This window comes from Vidua macroura, chromosome 20 (assembly GCF_024509145.1).
Source record: "Vidua macroura isolate BioBank_ID:100142 chromosome 20, ASM2450914v1, whole genome shotgun sequence".
Lineage (NCBI taxonomy): Eukaryota > Metazoa > Chordata > Aves > Passeriformes > Viduidae > Vidua > Vidua macroura.
Window position 1 is genome coordinate 3,701,498 of NC_071590.1, and position 18,073 is coordinate 3,719,570.

Sequence of the window (18,073 nt, forward strand, 5' to 3'; positions counted from 1 at the left end):
TTGGTTCCCACCCAGTGGGTTACTATCAGCCCAAACTCTATTAAATACACAACTAATAGTTTAGTACTGGGGCTTGAGCTGCTGAGTTCTCTACAGACACAGCATCACAGCTTTTGTCCCCAAAAACTTAAATAAGGTTAATTTTCCTTTGACTGCACATCACAGCCAGCCCACTCTGTCTTTGCTTTCTCCTTAAATGTGTTCATTGGAATGGGGAAGGAAGAGGTCTTACCATGGATGTTTCATAAACCAGAAAACACCATATTTGGATGACTCAAGGCCAGTCCTTACCTTGTGGGATGTGCCTGCCCACAGTGGTGATGCCAGTGGATGGGTGAGGAACATGAAGGGTCATGGTTCCTGTTCCTACCTGGTTTCAGAGGGTTTCTTCTCAACTGTATTCAGTAGCTGCATTTCACAGCTCCAGTTTGGAGCAGACTCTCCTCTGGGCTAATCCTTTCCAGCTCTGCAGGGACATAATCACACTCACTTTTCCTAAGAAGAGGACTAGTATTGATCCCAGAGGCCGCCAACACCTCCTGCTCTGGGAACAAACCACAGGCATTTGTTTCCCCTCTGAGTGCAGAGCTGCTGCTTTTCAGCACTTGGCACAGACTCCCCAGCTCCATTTTCAGAGCTGCACCAGCCAGAACTACTTTTCTAAAGCACCTTAAATTGTAAACAGGAAGTGAATTTCTCACTTAATTGCCTACCTAACGTGGGGAGAAGTGGACCCAGGGGAGATTAAGTCTCCTTTTGGTTCAAATTCAATTCTTTAGGTTCAAACAACAGTGTCTAGCAATTCTGGCTGAGCACCAGAACCCCTTGCACACCTAAAGCCAGTCCCAAAAGGACAGCATGTCAGTGAACACACACATCTGTACTCACTCATTGCAGAGAAAAACAGTGAGGTTGTTCAGAGCAAGACTAATAACAAACATTATTGATGAGAGTTCCTGAAACAGTCCCTGGATACCTTCCAGTGTAATGAGATGACTGGCTGAGAAGTGCTCCAGAACCTTTACAAATGCCTCACTACACCTCACTACAGCTGACTGCTCTGGAGAGCTGCAAAGGGGGATTTGCTTGGACCCCAGTAAGTGAAGGGAAGATTCTCCACATCCAGTTCTGCCCTGCCTGCTTTGGCTCCACAACTTTCAAACCCAGGCTTTGGCAATGGGGGAACCTTGTACCAAGAAAATCTAACTGGTGCAATCTGCCTCCCTGCTTAGCGAGGAGAACAATAAATCTTGTATTTTCATGTTCTGACCATGCACTGACCTAATGCCTAGAACTTTCTGGAAGGTCTCCAGCTGTATCTGTTGCTGTATGCCAAGGATCTGTCACTGCTGCTAATCTCCTATTCATGAATGGCTCCCTTGGCTGGGAGATGAATCAGCAGTGGGTAACATCACCAGACATCACTCACAACGAGCTCACCCTTGCAGTGAACAATCCACAGACTGCAGCACTTCATGGAAAGTGGAAGCTTCTTCAGGTGCTGAGGATGAATCCCAACAGTCTCATAGCCCTCTGAGGTCCAGACACAATTTCAGTGACAAAAGCACCCTTTGCCTGCCCGGGAGCCTGTGCAGAGCCAGCACAGGCTGTCACTGTCTGTGCTGCTGGCTCACGGGGACCCTGCTGCCATACATCTGTGCAGCAGATGTATGCATTTTGCAGAGCATTCGACCTTCGGAAAACCTAAGGGTGTGAGGAGAAGCTGGGCTGGGGTGGGCAGAAAACCAGGCTGTAGCTCCCTGCCTGTGTGCATCCCTGAAGTGCACTAGATTTCTTCTGTTGTAAAAGTCCTGTGGAAATTTGTAGCATTTGTAGGACCCACTAGCAAACCTTCTCCTGAGCCAAACTCCAACCCACCCACCATTTCAGCTACACCAGTGGTGGGCACCTGTGGTCTCTCGTGGTGGTTCTGCTAAAATTAGAGCCAAGTCATTTGCTGCAGGAAGCACCTGACATCCCTTCTCCCACACCACAGCTCTCTAACCCTTAGCTCCCCTTCTCTGCTCACTCACCATGAGTGTGGGCTGTGTTTTTTTTCCTGAAAGAGTTTTCTGATCTGATTTTGAGGAAGAAGGCTTTTAATGCATTTTCTCCCCATAAGATCCTGCACGTTATTCCTTGTCACCTCATGTCCTCCCATTTCTGTGTCACCTGATCATGCAGTCATCTATCATTGCAAACCATAGCAAAACACCCCATTTGCTTTGGAAGCTTTTCAGTTTTAATAAATAAGTGTTCCAGAACTGCCACATCTGTACATCAGGGCTCAGGAGATAGGGATTCTGTTTCTGGGATGATGCTCCAACAGCCATTTGAGGGACTGGTACAGTTTCTGAGGCTGGTGGCTGTGGGTCTGACTCTCACAGTTGCTGCTGTTCTTTGTATAATTTTAAAACAGATACTGAAACATGAGGAAAACTGCTATAGACCAACACTTGGAATTACATGCCCATGGATAAGGCAGGCATTTAATCCTCTTTAGCTTTTGTGAACAGGTTGGAATCTCATTCAGCTCCAGACAACCACTGCTGTTATAAACACCACCTCTGCCCTGCCAGTTCCTCTCACGTAGGAAACTGCTTCTATAGGAGAGCACAGGAACTAAATCAGAACATAATCCCTATGGTTTAACACCATGGTGCATGAGTCACCCTGACAAATTAAGTAGCTGGCTCCATTACTGCTCAGCAAGTTAAGGATTCATTTCATGCCTGACAGGAGAAAACATTGTCCAGACTGGCCATCTTCAAGTGGACATGCAGGGAAATGAGATTGGGATGAGGAGCCTGGGGCTCGCCCATGGTCGCTGGGGGCAGAGTGCTCTCTCCAGGTGCTGGTTTGCAGTTGGACTCCTGTGGGGCTTCAAGCAGTGCAGTTCTTCTTTCAGTAGCACCCCTTCTATGTCACTGCAGGCACAGTTTGGAGAAGAGGTTTCACTGAGGGATGGAAATCTCCCCTCTCCCTGTGTGCGTGTTCGCTGGGTGTGCTCTTACAGCTCAGCAAAAGATTTCTTCAGACTTTATGCAGAATACTTGAAATAAAAGGAGAAAAAACAGTGAGTCCACTGACTTTTAACCCCTGCTTTCAGCTTAACTCTGCTGCCTGCTACATTTTCTTTCCAGGAACAAGAAATGACATACACTACAAAATGTCCATGTCTAAGCAGGAACCCCAGTCGTGCTCCTGGAGGATGATCCCTGATCGGAGCAGGAGGCACAGAGGCACCAGGAGCCCATTTCTCAGTTCAGCCTCCCTTGGTGGAGAACTTCTGCTGGCATTTGTTGGTTGGACATTGAGATTTCAGAATATTACTCTGCTAGCAAAGGCTACAACAGAGGCATCATTATAATGGCAAAAAGATGCCTGGCAGCAAAATATGGTCAGGTTTCTCAGGCTGAGTTTTCCCATGTCCAGCTATATCCAGCAGAAGCAAATGCCCTAGTGTGCAGAATAGGATGACTCTGCTTTGCATGGTGGGGACAAATCTTCAGAAAGATCTGATTTTGGGAGTCTGCCCCATGCTGGTGCTCACACTCTGGGCAATATAAAACCCTGTAAAACTAGAGCAGCTGGCACGTGGCATAAGGACAATCCCAATGGGCTTCCCTAGGTGCTCAAGAGGGTAAAAACCCAACAAGGAGAGCGATCCTGGCCCCAGTCCATCTCCCAGCTGGAGTCCTAGTCCAGACTGGAGCAGGGTGACCAGCACTAACCAGCACATCATTCACTGTCCCTCAGTGTCATGCAACCTTCCTGCAGCTCCCTGCAGTTTTTTTTACTTTATCTGCCTTGAGTAATTCTTTATCGGCAGCATCAGGCTGGTGGTGATAATGGGGCAGGATGTGTGGTCTTAGCACAGCAGGCAGGGCTCAGCTGAGGGAATCCCTTCTCAGAGCAGGGGGCTCTGGGTGTCCCTGTCCACAGCATGTAGCAGTCCTGGCTCCAGCTGCTCCAGGGCACTTTGGAGTTCCTGTGCCTGTTGGAGGAGGGCAGCGCTGGAGCTGGGACATGGACTTGGACAAATTTGTCTCCATGGCCCATTTTAGTCAGCTTGGGATCCGCCAGAGATGAGGCACTGCACAGGGTGAGCTCCTCACACTCCTCCACTGCCCATGTGAGCTGCTGTGCTGGTGCTGCCAGCAAGGGCAGAGCTCCAGCTGAACTCCCTTTGGCATAAACCAAATCCTCCCACCCTACGTTAACACACCAACCATTTACTCTGTTTCTTCCTTTGCTCTGGTAGCAGGGCAGGGCCTGACACAGGACCCGTGTTGATGTAGTCTGGCTCATCATCCAGGCTTTCTGTCACTGGGGCTGTGGGTGAGGATGGGAAGCACTTATCAGTGAGTGGTGTAAAAACACACAATGTAAAAACACACAGACCACTGACACACCATGTGTCCTGCCAATATTTAGCCTTTGCTGCTGACATATTTTTGTGCCTGGGCTAAGAAACTCAGATCAGTGTCAAGGTCTCCTTGAAGAGGCTTCAAAGTGATCACAGCAAATTTGCAAACACTCTGGGCAGCTCTTCAGAGCCAAAAAATATTTTATCTGGAGAGTATACAAACAGGAATCACTTCTCTTAGACAATTTTCACACCAGAGACACAAAGCTCTTAAATATATGTGTACACTCCCCACTGTCCCCCAGGTCAGAACTACCCTCATGCTTCACAGGAAGTCACATGTTAAATTAAACTGTGGCTAAAAGGCCATCTTGAGAAATAGGGCCCCTGACTAGAGCAGGAGTCCAGGGCTGACCCACTGGGTGTGTGCACAAAGTTCTGTGGCACAGGGGATTACACAGCTGTGCTTGCTCTGGGGCATCCGCAAGTGTAAGAGGATATAAGACCTGAAGAGCAACATTTTTCTGTATCATCCCATGGTCAGGGTTTAGGCACAGCCTCCCAAAAGGTGGCCTTTTGAGTACAACAGGCACCACATCCCAACAGAGCAGCATTCAGTTACAGGAGTGTGTTACAATTTGCACATTGCCTTGGATATTTATCATGGACAATTGGGGGGAAAATTAACTCAAGACACGGGTGATGGCTGCATTGCCCTTGCAGGGTCTATACTGGCCTAGTGCTCCAGGCACTCTGCCCATATGCTCCAAACAGCAAATAACAGCTGAGAACGTACCTTGCCCTTGCTGGAGTTTCCATGTGAGTATTGTCATGCTGTTCTCATAGTCTACAGCCTCATCTGTGACAAGGAAGAGTTTGGACAGGGTGATACTGAACAGCAAATGGACTGAAAAGGGGCCTTTGTGAAACCCCCTCCTACCACTGCCCCCGGGCGTGCCGTGCACGAGGCTGAGCTTCCAGCCAGCACAGATCTGCTGATGCTGCCTCGTCATTTTTCCAGCCCTGGCCACGTGCCTGGATATCTGCAGGCACGGATGGGGATCAGACAGGTCCCTGCTGCTCCTGCCTCCTCTAATCACTCTGCACAAAGCCAGGCAGGAGCAGGGCAGGCTTCAGCAGTGCAGAAAGCGTGTGTTAACTCACAGAAGGAAACAAAACTCACTTCCTATTTTGATTGCAACACCCCAGGACTGACGCTGGAAGCCCTGAAGGGACACTGTGGTCCAGTGTCATCCTCCAGAAGCTTCCTGGCTTCAGCCTTCTTGTGCTGGATTTGGTGACAAACCTGAGCTAGGGGCTAGTACCATAATCATCTTGGCTAAAACAACACTAAAAACCTAGAGATGCAGACCCCAACGTTCCTGAATTGCTGCAGAAACCACCAAGTCAAAAGCATCAGGGTGGAGGTATCACTATGTGCATTTTCCTGCAGAAAGGGGAAATATTCCAGGCCTGCTCTGTGCCTGCAGCAGTCCCTGTGGGCCAGCTCCATGGCACAGAGCTGGTGGGAAGAGCTGAGCTGTGAACAAGCAGGTTTCTCTTGGCTAGGCAGGTCACCATCCTTCTCTGCACTTTGTGCACACACATGACCCGTGAGAGCAGCACACTTACCTGAATCAGAGCCCTGAGACACTCCAATGGTGACATTTTCATAGGAATAGCAATCCTCGTCTTTCTCTGATGGAGAGAAGAAAGAGGAGTGACAAAGGACCTATGGAAGTGTAAGTGACCTGGGAAGATCCCTCACCACCTGCAGGAGGGGGCTGTTTCCCACAATGACATGTAGATTAGCTAAAAAATTGTTAGTCTTAGTGACAGCCTGTGGTGACCAAGGGATGGAATTGGGTGGTCACTCCTACAGGAGCACAATCACCAATGGTTTTGGGCTCTCCTGTTTATAGGCAACAGATGGACTGATAGGGGCTTGGACATCCTTCAAGTCCCACAGCTCTGCTACACCCTTTTAATTAATATGTCCCCTGGACCCACACTTGCTTCAGGCCGTACCCAGTGATGCACAGACCTCAGCAAGAACAGTCTCACGAGCTCCCTGGAGCCATGGGACAGCCAGGCTGGATGAAGGAACCTACCTGGCTTGCCTGGAGACCTACCACGGGGTGGTTTGAAGAACCTGGTGCAATTGTAGTAGTGATCCAGAGACAGGGGCTCCCTGTGAGAACAGCAGCACCATCAGCTCCTCCTGCCCAGCACTGGCTTCCCAGGCTGAGCTGTGGGAGCACCAGGACAGCACTGGGACCAGTATGGCTCCACTCCACCGTGCTGGCAGCAGCACAGGGTACTTACACATAGGCAGTATCTTCTTGCAGGCAGTTCTCTGCAAGAACAAGGGTTTGCTGTCAGCACCCCACCTGAACAGCCATCCCTGGGCACAGCTGGACACCCTGCCCAGCACAACCACAGCTGACATCCCCAGCAGCCACAAAGCCCTGGCGCAGCCCCAAAGCCCATCCACAGCAGAGCCAGGTGGCTGGAGCACAGGGAGGTAGCCCTGATCCACCCCTGGTCCTGGGAAAACCCCGGCTCACCACTTCTCATGGACACATCCTGCCAGCTGGCAGGAGATGGGGAATATGCTCCCTGGCTTGGGAAAGGAGGAGAGCACAGCCCCACACACCAATAATCCTCTTAGGGCAAGCACCAGCTCACACTGCCCTGGGAGGAGCAGTGGGCTCGGGAGCATCCGTCCCCCTCTGCTTTCCCATTAATCAGATCAGCGTGTGTCTTACAAAGCAATCTCTAAACTGACTGAGCCAGAGCTCTGCCAGCTGCAGTGCTGGCTGCCTGTGTGCTCCCTGCCAGATCCCATCTCCTGGGACCTCCCAATCCCTCAGCAGCTTTCCTTTCCAGACCCCCAGGCATATGGCTGCAGCATTTACCTGCCAGGAAATTCTGGTACCTGCACTCGTCCCTGCTCCCTGGGGACAAGAGAGGGGCACATTACACATGAACTCAAGCTGAGTGATGGGAGCAGTTTGACAATGGAGGGAGGCACCGAGCAGCTCTGAGGTCAGGGGACATGGCTGCAAGGTTGGACACTCCAGGGTACAGGAGTTAGGACAGCCAGGGGTGGTATTTTAAACAATCTGTGCCTGTGGCTCTAACCAGGACTGGTCAGCCACAGCAGGGCGAGCACTGGGCTTTAAACTCAGACCCAAGATAGACCCAAATTAAGATGGAAGTGGACCTGTTGGAGCAAGTCCAGAGGAGAGCACAAAGATGCTCCAAGGGCTGAGCCCCTCTGCTGTGGAGACAGCCTGGGAAAGCTGGGGTTGTTCAGCCTGGAAAAGAGAAGGATCTGGGGAGACCTTAGAGCCCCTTCTAAAGGACAGAGGGACTTTGGACAAGGGCTGGGAGTGGCAGGACAAGGGGGTATGGCTTCCCACTGACAGAGGGCAGGGTTAGGTGGGATATTGGGAAGAGATTTTTCCCTGTGAGGATGGTGAGGTCCTGGCACGGCTGCCCAGAGCAGCTGTGGCTGTCCCATCCCTGCAAGTGTCCAAGGCCAGGTTGGATGGGGCCTGGAGCACCCTGGGATAGTGGAAGGTGTCCCTGCCCATGGCAGGGGATTGGAAGGAGATGATTTTAAGGTCTCTTCCACATCCAACCACTCTGTGGTTCATTGTATCTGTGCCTGTCCCAGAAGCTGCTCACCATATCCAGTGTGATGGGAAGCACTGAGCTCTTCAGTGGCTTTACTGAAAGAGAGAAAAGAGACCTAAAATCCGGGGTCTGAGCAAACCCTACCAGCAGTTACACACCATCAGAAGGACCATGCATGAAACCTCCCTGTGAGGCTATCAAGTACACACATGGAGCAAGGGGAGATTAAGAATTTGGAGTAAAATCCCAAAATGGGAATAACTATGCTTGAATATTGCATCAGAGTTACAATGGCTGTGTAGTTACTGGGGATTTTGGTGATGGGGAGAAGGGGATTTATCACACCAAACTGCTTATAAGTGAATAATGGCCATTTCTTTTCCATGATGTATCTGCTATGTACAGCCACAGCTCACTCTCCTGCGTTTGATTTAATCAGTTGCCAGAAGAATGCAGTCATACTGAACAAGTCCAGGAAAAAGTCTAAATATACTATTGAGCATCAACAAGTGAAGCAACCTGATCAAGTTGAAGATGTCCATGCTCCTCACCAGGAGGTTGGACTAGATGATCTTGAAAGGTCCCTTGCAACCCAAACTATTATTTGATTTTAAATACAGCCCAAGCCATATCTATAGGGCCAAGAATGCAATCCCAAACGTTCATGTATGTTAGGTGAACTTCATCCAACCTTGGCTTTAGAGCTAGATTTTATTTGGGTTTTTTCCTACCTTGCTATTGATAACTTTTCAGGTTCCTTACTTTTTTCCAGCCTTCGGGTTGCAACTGGCAACAACAACAAAATTCTCATGTTAATTATTATGGCAGCAGCAAATATGTTAAAGAGCACAGAACATCCACCAGAGAGGAATCCCTGGGACTGGCAGGCATTTTCCTAATGCATCCTAAAATAGCTACCAGATTGTTCCTTGAATGTTCAAAAATGACCAAAACAAGAAACAACTAGAGAAAAAGCTGGTGTCTGTGCAGACCACAGAGCTTGCAAACGCTCGCTGGCGGAAGCTACAGTCCCAGCTGCTGCCTTGTCACCTACCGTCCCCCAAACCCGCTTGAATCGGGGGCCATTCCCCTCCCTCCACACTGCATGGTCAGATGAAAGATTTGTAGAGGGGTTGAGGGGCTTGGAACCAGCCGAGTCCTGGGGCAGGGCAGAGCCATCTGCAGATGGACACATTGCACACGGACCTGGCAGCCGCTCGTTGTGACATAAAACTCAAAAGTTCAGTGCTGAACCCAACCTGCTGCAGGAAGCAGTGAGGAGGGATGATGGATGAGTCACTCCTGTCACCCACACCTTCATTCTCACAGGGTGCACAGCATGGTTCCAAGAGCCCCAGCAGCTGAGGTGTCACTTTTCAACGACATCGCTCTGGTGAATCATTTTCAATGCAAAGGGCATTTTTTCTAACTACAGCTCAGAACTCACATACCTAGAAGCATCTAAGGTGGCTTGGACAATACAGGTCTCACCATTTCATGGCCTGGCTTCAAGGTGACCCTTTGAACATTACTTTCCCCCTGTTCTATGCATGCAGGGCCCTCACACCACGAGGCAGGAGCCACATGCAATGCTCATACTCACTGGTATGGGATCGAATCACCTCAAATCTCTGCTGGCTTTCAAACCTGGAAAAAACAGCAGGACAACCTCAGCTGAATTTGGGGGTTTATGACAAGGAAAACAGATACGAGAGACCTGACTGTTTGGTGAGTGGAGGGCAGAGAGCACCATGCTGGGCTCTGTGAGATGCCAAGCTGCATTGCTCAGCATGTCATGCAGGGCCTGTATGAGCTGGGTGCATCTTTCTGGACTCTTCTTGATCCTTAAAAGGCAGGATGTAGTCTAGGACCACTGGTAGAGCAGCCAGCATCAGCAAGGGAAGGATCCAGGGATGAGGAAAACATCATTTAGGATAATTCTCATTCTGATGCTTCATCCACCAAAGGCGAGAAGAACCTTTTTACCCATTAAAAAATGGATGTTCATGCATTAAATGGCTTCAAACTCCACTGCTTCACCTCCACTGCTGCCTCTGCCCCTCCCATCATCCCTCATTATTAACATGAATAAAATAATGTTATCAATGATAACCTATGCCCAGTAACCTCTTTACTTTTTAGTTAATAGGAGAGCTGCTTTTCAGAGCACAAGAGAATTCAACACCTTTTCCACTGCAGGTGTTTCTACACAGCTACTTATTAATTCCAATTTTGGGAACCCTTTCCCCCTTTTTCATTGGGGTTGCCCCATACCCAGCTGGGATTCATGGCCCAAGGCTGTCAAACATAGAGTCAAACCACTTTGCTTGCAAGACACCCAAACCACACCTCCAGAAAGAGCACACAGCACCACAGACCTGAGCCCAAACCACCTAATCCAGGTATAAATTTCAAGAAGTTGGGACAATTCAGCAAGAGTCTGTGAGAGATGGAGCCTGTGGGGGACAGAGCCTTCAGTGGCTGCTCCATCAGTCCACAATGGATCACTCCAGAGCTTTTCCCCACAGAAGCAAAACCCAAACCCCTTGGAGGCCTCTGCAGAGCCACATTGCATCTCCTATGACAAAGCTTACAACCCAACTTTGCTTCTTTTAACATCATTTACTGTGGTTTGTCTGTTGCTGAAGGAAATAAGGGGCAGTGCACGTGTGTACACTGCATTTCCTTAATTTCTTGTGCTGCAGGTCAGTGGTTGCTCTGGTACATGGTCCAACCAGCACCAGCCAAGGGCAGGGGCTTCTTTATGAAGTAAATAATCTTTCCATCTCATCTCAGGGCACAACAGAACAGGATAAGAACTTGCCCTTCTCTCCCAGACCTTTTCCAACTAGTAAATGATTCAACATCACAGTCAGCTTCAGTTTCATTTTGGATTATTCTCTGTAAAGGCATCGCCCCTTCAGAAGCACCTTGGGCTGGGGCACTCTGCCTTGCATCCCATCCTGGCATTATTTTATTTTATTTTATTTTATTTTATTTTATTTTATTTTATTTTATTTTATTTTATATAAACCCAGATTTCAGCTTGGGTCTGTCTCTGGGGCTCACCCTGGGTGAGTTGTTTGGGGGAAAAGCACGATTGGAAAAGGCAACTTACTGGTTCCTCTGCTCATTCAGCTGTGTCTCCCGTTTGGTAGCTGGAAGACAAAGGAACAAAAAGCTCTTAGAAAGGATGATTTGGGAGTTAGAGATCAGAAAGGCCAGTAAAATATATTCACAAAACTTCTTCAGCACGTCAGGACAGTGGAGGCAGTGAGCAGCAGTTGCAGTAGGGTTTTGATGAAATTTTTGAAACTATGTTTAAATTGTGGTTTTTGTCTCAACCTCCACAAAGCAAAGCAGCCGGTCCTGCCCCCAAACCCCAAACTGCAGCCTCTCCCCCATTAAAACCCACCCAATGCTCGGGGAGGGGCTCAAACCCCACTGGGTGCTCACTCTATTCTCTATATGAATTTACCCTCCAGACTCCCCTTCCTTGCCCACCCTTCTGTCCCAAATCTGCAGGATTTGTGTAACTGGAGCTAATCTTCCCACGTGGAGTCCCAAAACCACCCAGCAACATGACCATGTAGAGGGACCTCAGTGTTACATCGGCCCCAGGGAAGAGGGAGCTTCACTTTTAGGTGTTCCTTCTCTCTTGGTTCTCTGTCAGAGCCTCTTCCATGCTCACGCTGTGGGAGCATCCCTGTGGAAGCCTGTGAGAGCCTACGGGGGAGAAGGTAACAGCAATGCCCTGGAGAGGTGCACTGCAGGCACCAGGCACTCCTCACAGCTCAGGGTGAGGAAAGAGGCTTCCCCCATGGTGCCCTGCAGCACTGTGTTAATTTATCCTGGTTTTGTCCTCCCCACTGGCTTTCCCTACCCCTTTTACCCTATATGTTCATGTTCTAGCGAGTTCTCCCTTCCTTCCCTGTGTTCCCACTGGTTTGTGTAACCCCACCCATCCACCCTGGCATTCCCTATTGGTCCCTTCCCTGTGTTTATACCCTGGACCCTCCTTTGTCTGTGTCTTTGGCCCCTGGACCCTTCAGTGTTAGACTCTAATAAACTCTTGTTGGAATTCCATGCCTGGACCCTCCTGTGTCTTCACTGTTGAGCTGCTTCATGTCTGTCTGTCTGTCTGTCTGTGTGTGCTGGTGCTCTCATGGCTCCCACCCGCTGGTGCTGCACGACGCTCTCAGTGAAGGTTGTGTCCACCACCACCAGGGACCACAACCCATCCCCTGAAGGGCAGAGGTGGTACCCAGCTGAGCAGAGCCAAGCCCATGCAGTGGGGTGGACATTCCAAGAGGGAAGGCCAGCCAGGGCGGGCAGCTGTTGCCCTGATTTTTAAAAGTGTTAAGTTTTCTTTTATAGTTATTTTGAAAGTTTTAAAGTTCTCATAAAACTTCTTTAGCCTTCTGATAATGCTTACATATTTCTACTGGAGTTCTCATGCACTGTTCATGTAAATAATGATTGTTCTGCATTCTTCTTTGTGGGAGGAGAGAATTGATGGACTGTTGGTTTGACCAGTGTGGTTGGAGAGGTGGCAATTCCATCCTCCAATCCACTGTCACTTTTGGAACTGTATATATTGCGAGGGCAGAAATAAAACTGGGTCTTTTTCTCTCTTGAACTCAGCAAGCTTCTGTGTACCCATTTCGTGTGCAACAGCGACAGGCAGCACTTACCCCGGCGCTGGCACCTGACGCAGAGGCTGACGGCCGCCCCGAGCAGCATCAGTGCCGCGGCTGCCCACAGCTCCAGCTGCACCATGGCCCAGCCAAATCCAGCCTGAAACACACGTGCGGGGGACCCCGTCAGCTGTGGGGGCACACAGGGCTGTGAGGCCACCCCTCAGAGAGCTTGTAGCCCCAAAAAGCCAGGTGCTGTTTGCCCTCCCACCCCCAGGGAGCCGGGAGGCTGCTGAGGATGCAGAAGGGACTTTGGGCTTGTGGCACAGGGCAGCAGAGGCGCTGCCCTGTCCTGCACTGCTCTGAATTACTCATTCCCAGTCCCCAAACCCACCCTGCTGCCATCAAACGCTGTCAGCAGACAGTAATTTTTTAATATCTAGAAGAGAGGGCAAAAGGGAGGCACTAGGGAATATTTAAAGTCAAGACCTTTGCACAACGTGTTCTGGCTCTTTCCTGCAGCTCAGAGTGACTCCCAGTGTGAAATTCCCCATGTCTTTTCCTGCATTGAGCTGGCTCAGCCACCGGCTCTTCCCCTCCTTTCCATGACAGGCTTTTTCACAAACAGCAGCTAACATTTTTTAACAATCAGCACGATCTGGCTTCAACTTCTTCCTTTAAAATACAAAACATCCTACAAATATCACAGAAAGCAGCCTGCTGGCACTGAGATGGATCATTTAGCCCATTCCTATTCCCCAGGGTGAGATTTTCTTTAGTTACAGATTATTTTAATTTATTTTTGTTTTTAATCAACTTTCTTTTTTTCCCTTGAGTTGGAGAAACTTCAACGTGCCAAAGGCCAGTACATCACCACTCTGGCTGGCAGGAAGTTTTCCTGCTGCCTACCTTCAGCCTCTCTTACTACAACTTTAGCCTGTATTAAATTGATGAATGGAGGAAGAAAGATATATTATAGCAATTGATAATTAAAATAATTCAAAATAACAAATGCCAGTAGCAGACAATAGAAAGCAGCAGCTTGATTCTGCCCTGCTCAGCACCTTCTGCCTCTTCTTGATTAAAGTGGAATAAACAACATTTCTCTGCCCAAACTCCGCAGAACTTTGGAAGTTGCTCTGACAGCCCGTGGATGTCGGAGAAAACCCAAAGCCTCCCATGGCAGCTGAGCCTGTGGGGGCTGAGCACCTTCCTCCTGTCCCTGCCAGGCACTTGGAGCAGCAGCTGAGCGTGTTGGTGGGAGCTTTGTGGTCCAGTTTGCATTGAAGTCTCAGCCCAGTGCCACGGTCCTAGTTACCAGGGCAGAGTGAAAATAATCATGGTGTAAATCAGCATGGGGCAGGGAAAGGAGAGGAAGAAAAGTCCCTCATTTCCACTCAGGCAGACCTTGAGCAAAGCCAGAAGCAATGGTTTGGTGTCAGCATCTTCTCACTGGTTCCCAAACACCATATGGCTGTCCAGAAGGGACCTCACCCTTTGCTTGAGAACAAACCTCTTGTGTTCCAGGTTCCCTGGGCTCTCCAGGACCTGGCAGCTACCAGAACTCACTCTACCATGGCTTTGCCTTTTACAGGCCCCCAGAGGCCTCTCTTTCCCTCCACAGTGTTTTTGCAGCACTTTCTGAAGAAGATGAGATGCATTATTCTAAATTTCATTGCCCAGACCTCCATGCACCCACCCTAGAGGTGCAGGACCAGAACCCAAAAGAGCCTAGTCAAAACCATGTGGTTTTCCCCATCATTTTTCCTTTGCTCAGCATCCCCCATGGAAATCATGAGCTGTGGATCATCTCTAAAGCATCTCCAAGAGGCAGCTGAAGGAAGTTGTTCCAATGCTGGTGACTAAAATACAAAGAGCTGCAATGCTGCTGCTTTGTGGGCTTCCTGGCTTTTCTTCTTTTTTTCTTCTTTTTTTTTTTTCTTTAAAGTGAAAGCAAGGCAGAGCTGAAGACACCTGACAACACTGACCTAGTTTGTCCTGTTGCACAGCTTCTCCCTCCTTCTCCCTTCCAGAGCCAGTTTTATTTTGGTCACGGGCAGTGAGGCAGCAAAACCTGTCTGCTCCTGAGCCCCCACTCACCAGGGACACAAAAAGTGGTTATTTGAGGGTTGATGAACAGGACATGGTGTGTCCCACCCCATCACAGCTTTATGCCACAAGAAAGCCCCCAAGTCACACACACACCAGCCTGAAGATCATTTGTGCTCCCCAATTACCCAAGTCCGTGGAAAATCCCTTCTTTTGGTACAAGCCCTGCTCTGGTAAGGAGCTGACAGAAGGAGGTGATGAACAGATTTATGACAAGCAGAAGGCTGGAAGCACTTACTCACAGCTAGCAGGATATAAATAAAATATTTGGAAGGCAGAATGTGCTTCCCTGTGCTCTGCCTTGGGGAGTTGGAGAGCAGAACAGACAGACTCGAGCCATGGAGGTCTCTACACAGGAGGACGTGTGGAGTTCATGGATGGCCAGCTAAAGATGCTAAACCCAAACTTGGGGAGAAAACACGTTCCCATCCAGCTTAGGAGTAACACTCGGATAGTGTTGCAATGCCCTGCTCTGTTCATGCACTTCTCTCTTCTCCTTTTGCCTGTTTTTCCCCTTTTTTTTCTGAGGAAGCCGGTGGGACCAGGGCACACTGCGTGCACCATGACCCCACAAATCCCTCAGAAGCAGCTGCTCCAGACAAGCATTTCCTGGGAGAGCAACACGCTGGAGTCTGGATACAGCTGTGGTCTCCTCATCTTCCCAAACAGGGGCTGCTCCTTCTCTGGCCTCAGATATCTTTAGCAATCAAGGAGACAGACTTTTTCTTACTAAAAATTTTGGAAAAATTAACGAACTTGCAAAAGTTTATCTACTCTGTGCCAGGTCTTGTCTTAATTTAAGGATTCACTCCAGTAACAAGGCTCACTATGGAGATCCAAAGGAAGGAGAGGTGGTTTTATCCAGGAAGACTAAAAGGTCTTCTGCTTTTAATTGCACTGAAATGGAGAATAAGAGGACATGGACACTCACTGTCCATCTGTCCAAGAGCAGCACAACAAACTGAGAAAAACTTTTGAATTTAAATAAGGCAATTCTGGCTTATAAAATGAGTGGATCTAAGCTGGATTTGCACAGGCTAGAAATGAAATTCCTAGTGGATGGAAAGTCTGGAACAACTTCCCAAAAGCAGCAGAAGAGGCACAAAGCTCACTAAAAAAACCTGCAAGAGCACTTAAAGTGAACTTTAACTTTTTGCTGAGAAACCAGGAGAGTGAGGAATGTGTTGATGTGGCCTCAGCAATGCCTGGTTTTCCATGAGATAATTTCTGATGAAGACATTTTAGCCCTTTGCAGATGTCAAGCCCACCCCTGAGTTCACATTGCAAGATAAAGACTAAAATAATGTATTTATATTATGTATTTAATGTATTTATATTATGTATTCTATCTATCAATCAAAAAATACCCAAAAGGCAAATATAAACCAGTCACTTTCTCTCCCCTGCAGTTAAGTTTTGTGGTCTGCACCAGTTTGCAGTAAATTAATTCTAATTCAGGCTGGTAGGATGAGTCACTGCTATGAAATATGAAGTGGAGAATGTATTTAAAGACTCACCATATGAAACTCAGCACACTGACTTGTTGAACAGATGCAATATTCAGCTTGAGTCAATGTCTCTAACGTGTCTAAGAAAAGCAGCTCCACTTTCTGCTTGCCTGTGTGGCACAGATTGCCACAGAAAGTCCCATCAATTCAGAAATTAAAGTCTCAGACCAAGGAAGCTCCTGTGGCTGGAATGACTTCAATGATCAGCACTGAGCCTTCAGAAAAGCTCCTTTCCAGAGGTCTGCACATCTCATTTCCTACCAGATTTATGCCAGTGTCAGGCTTCTTAGGAAGGCTGCTGCCATAGAGTTAAAGTCTTTTTACAGCTATTCAGACAGATCAGGCTTTCATGCCAATAGATGCATTTCAGTAGAACATAGGATAAAAGGGGAAAGTTAGAATTGATACACCAACTTCCACATAGATTATAACTTTGGAAAATGCTTTTAAAAAACCTTGGGTGGAAAATACGCTGCAAAACCCCAATCACACCAGGCATGGCAGCACAAGGAGGTAACTCACAGACATATCTTGTATTTGTAACTGTTCCAGGCAGCACTGAAGCCTCCCAGCATCATTAACCTCCACTGGGAGCCCCCATGTTAGCAATAGAGGCAACCCCTGTGTAACTACGGACTCCAGAACCACGAAAATGAGCCAATCTCACACAAGATTATCCCCAAATTATCCTCTTCTGCTAAATTATCTGCCTCGTGGCCCATCTTACACCGAACATTGTTCACACAAGAGAAAACTGATGCAAAACCAAATCTCCTTCTATCTAGAATTAGCTATTTCAAGCACTTACATGCAGTGAAACAAATACATTCATATCCATGATGCCAGTCAGCTCTGAAATCAATGGAAAACCCAGGAAGTGTTGTTTGAATCAGCTATTTTTAAGAACTGGGCTTTGGAGGGGGAGCAGCGTGGGCTGCAGCAGTCCCAGAAGCTACAGGCAGGAACCAGAAGAAGGACCATGGAAGGATGAGGGAAGCTCAGCACAGACTGAATCTTCCAGAATATTTTAGAAGATGTGAATACAGAAATAATGTAATTAAACCCACGCTTCCATCAGCAGATGGATGAGGAGATGTAAAGTACAGTACTGTAAAACAGGCAATCCAGGTTGTGTGGGATGGGCTCATCTCAGGTCCAGAGGGCTCTAAATGCTGCTGGGAAGAGCGAGGTGGAAATTCCTACCTTGGAGCTGGTGATGGCCAGGAGCAGCAGTGAGGAGGGAACATCCACCATGTTGCTTTTCAGAGAGGCTTTACAGGGATGACCTTGGACCTCTTTAAAGGCTCACCGAGGTCTAACGTGGGATCTCTGAGCCCATGGGACACCCCACTGTCCCCATAGGAGCCCCAAGCACCTCCGGGCACTTTCCTCTGCCCATCCCTCCCTCCCTCACCCACCTTACCCACAGCCTCAGCTGCTGTCCCTGAAGTGTCCCAGCTCCTCCAGCACCTCCAGCTGCCGGGGCTGGAGCCAGTTCCTCCAGGGCTCGTTGCAGTTGCTGGTTTCCTGTCCCTGTGAATCACCAGCCCCAACATCCGCTGCCCGGCGGCGGCTGCTTGTGGCTCTGAGACAACGCCTGCACAAACCCACTGGGGTCACTTTGTCTCCTGTGGGGAGAGGAAGAGGCTCGGACAGCATGGGACCACACACAGCACTGAGGCCACTTCCCTTGAGGTTCAGGTGCTGTTGGTGCCCCACAAAAGTTGAGGCTTCCTTTTAGCAAAGAGCCTTCCCAGGAATAACGCTGCGCACTGGAAGCGGCAGGTGCTGCCAGGAAAATCTCAAAG

General features: G+C 48.8%; 1 protein-coding gene across 1 annotated transcript; it reads right to left on the reverse strand.

Annotated features, from left to right (window-relative positions):
* Positions 1–2,245: 2,245 nt before the first annotated feature.
* LAT2 (linker for activation of T cells family member 2) lies at positions 2,246–17,736 on the reverse strand. The gene is made up of 13 exons (XM_053995650.1): positions 17,689–17,736; positions 12,706–12,808; positions 11,130–11,169; positions 9,615–9,658; positions 8,743–8,797; positions 8,063–8,106; positions 7,288–7,326; positions 6,695–6,725; positions 6,502–6,560; positions 6,002–6,067; positions 5,166–5,228; positions 4,233–4,335; positions 2,246–3,052 (listed from the first exon to the last, which is right to left on the reverse strand). Exons 2-13 carry the CDS (start codon positions 12,788–12,790, stop codon positions 3,034–3,036), a joined length of 648 nt encoding a protein of 215 aa, XP_053851625.1. The 5' UTR covers positions 12,791–12,808; positions 17,689–17,736; the 3' UTR covers positions 2,246–3,033.
* Positions 17,737–18,073: the final 337 nt, after the last annotated feature.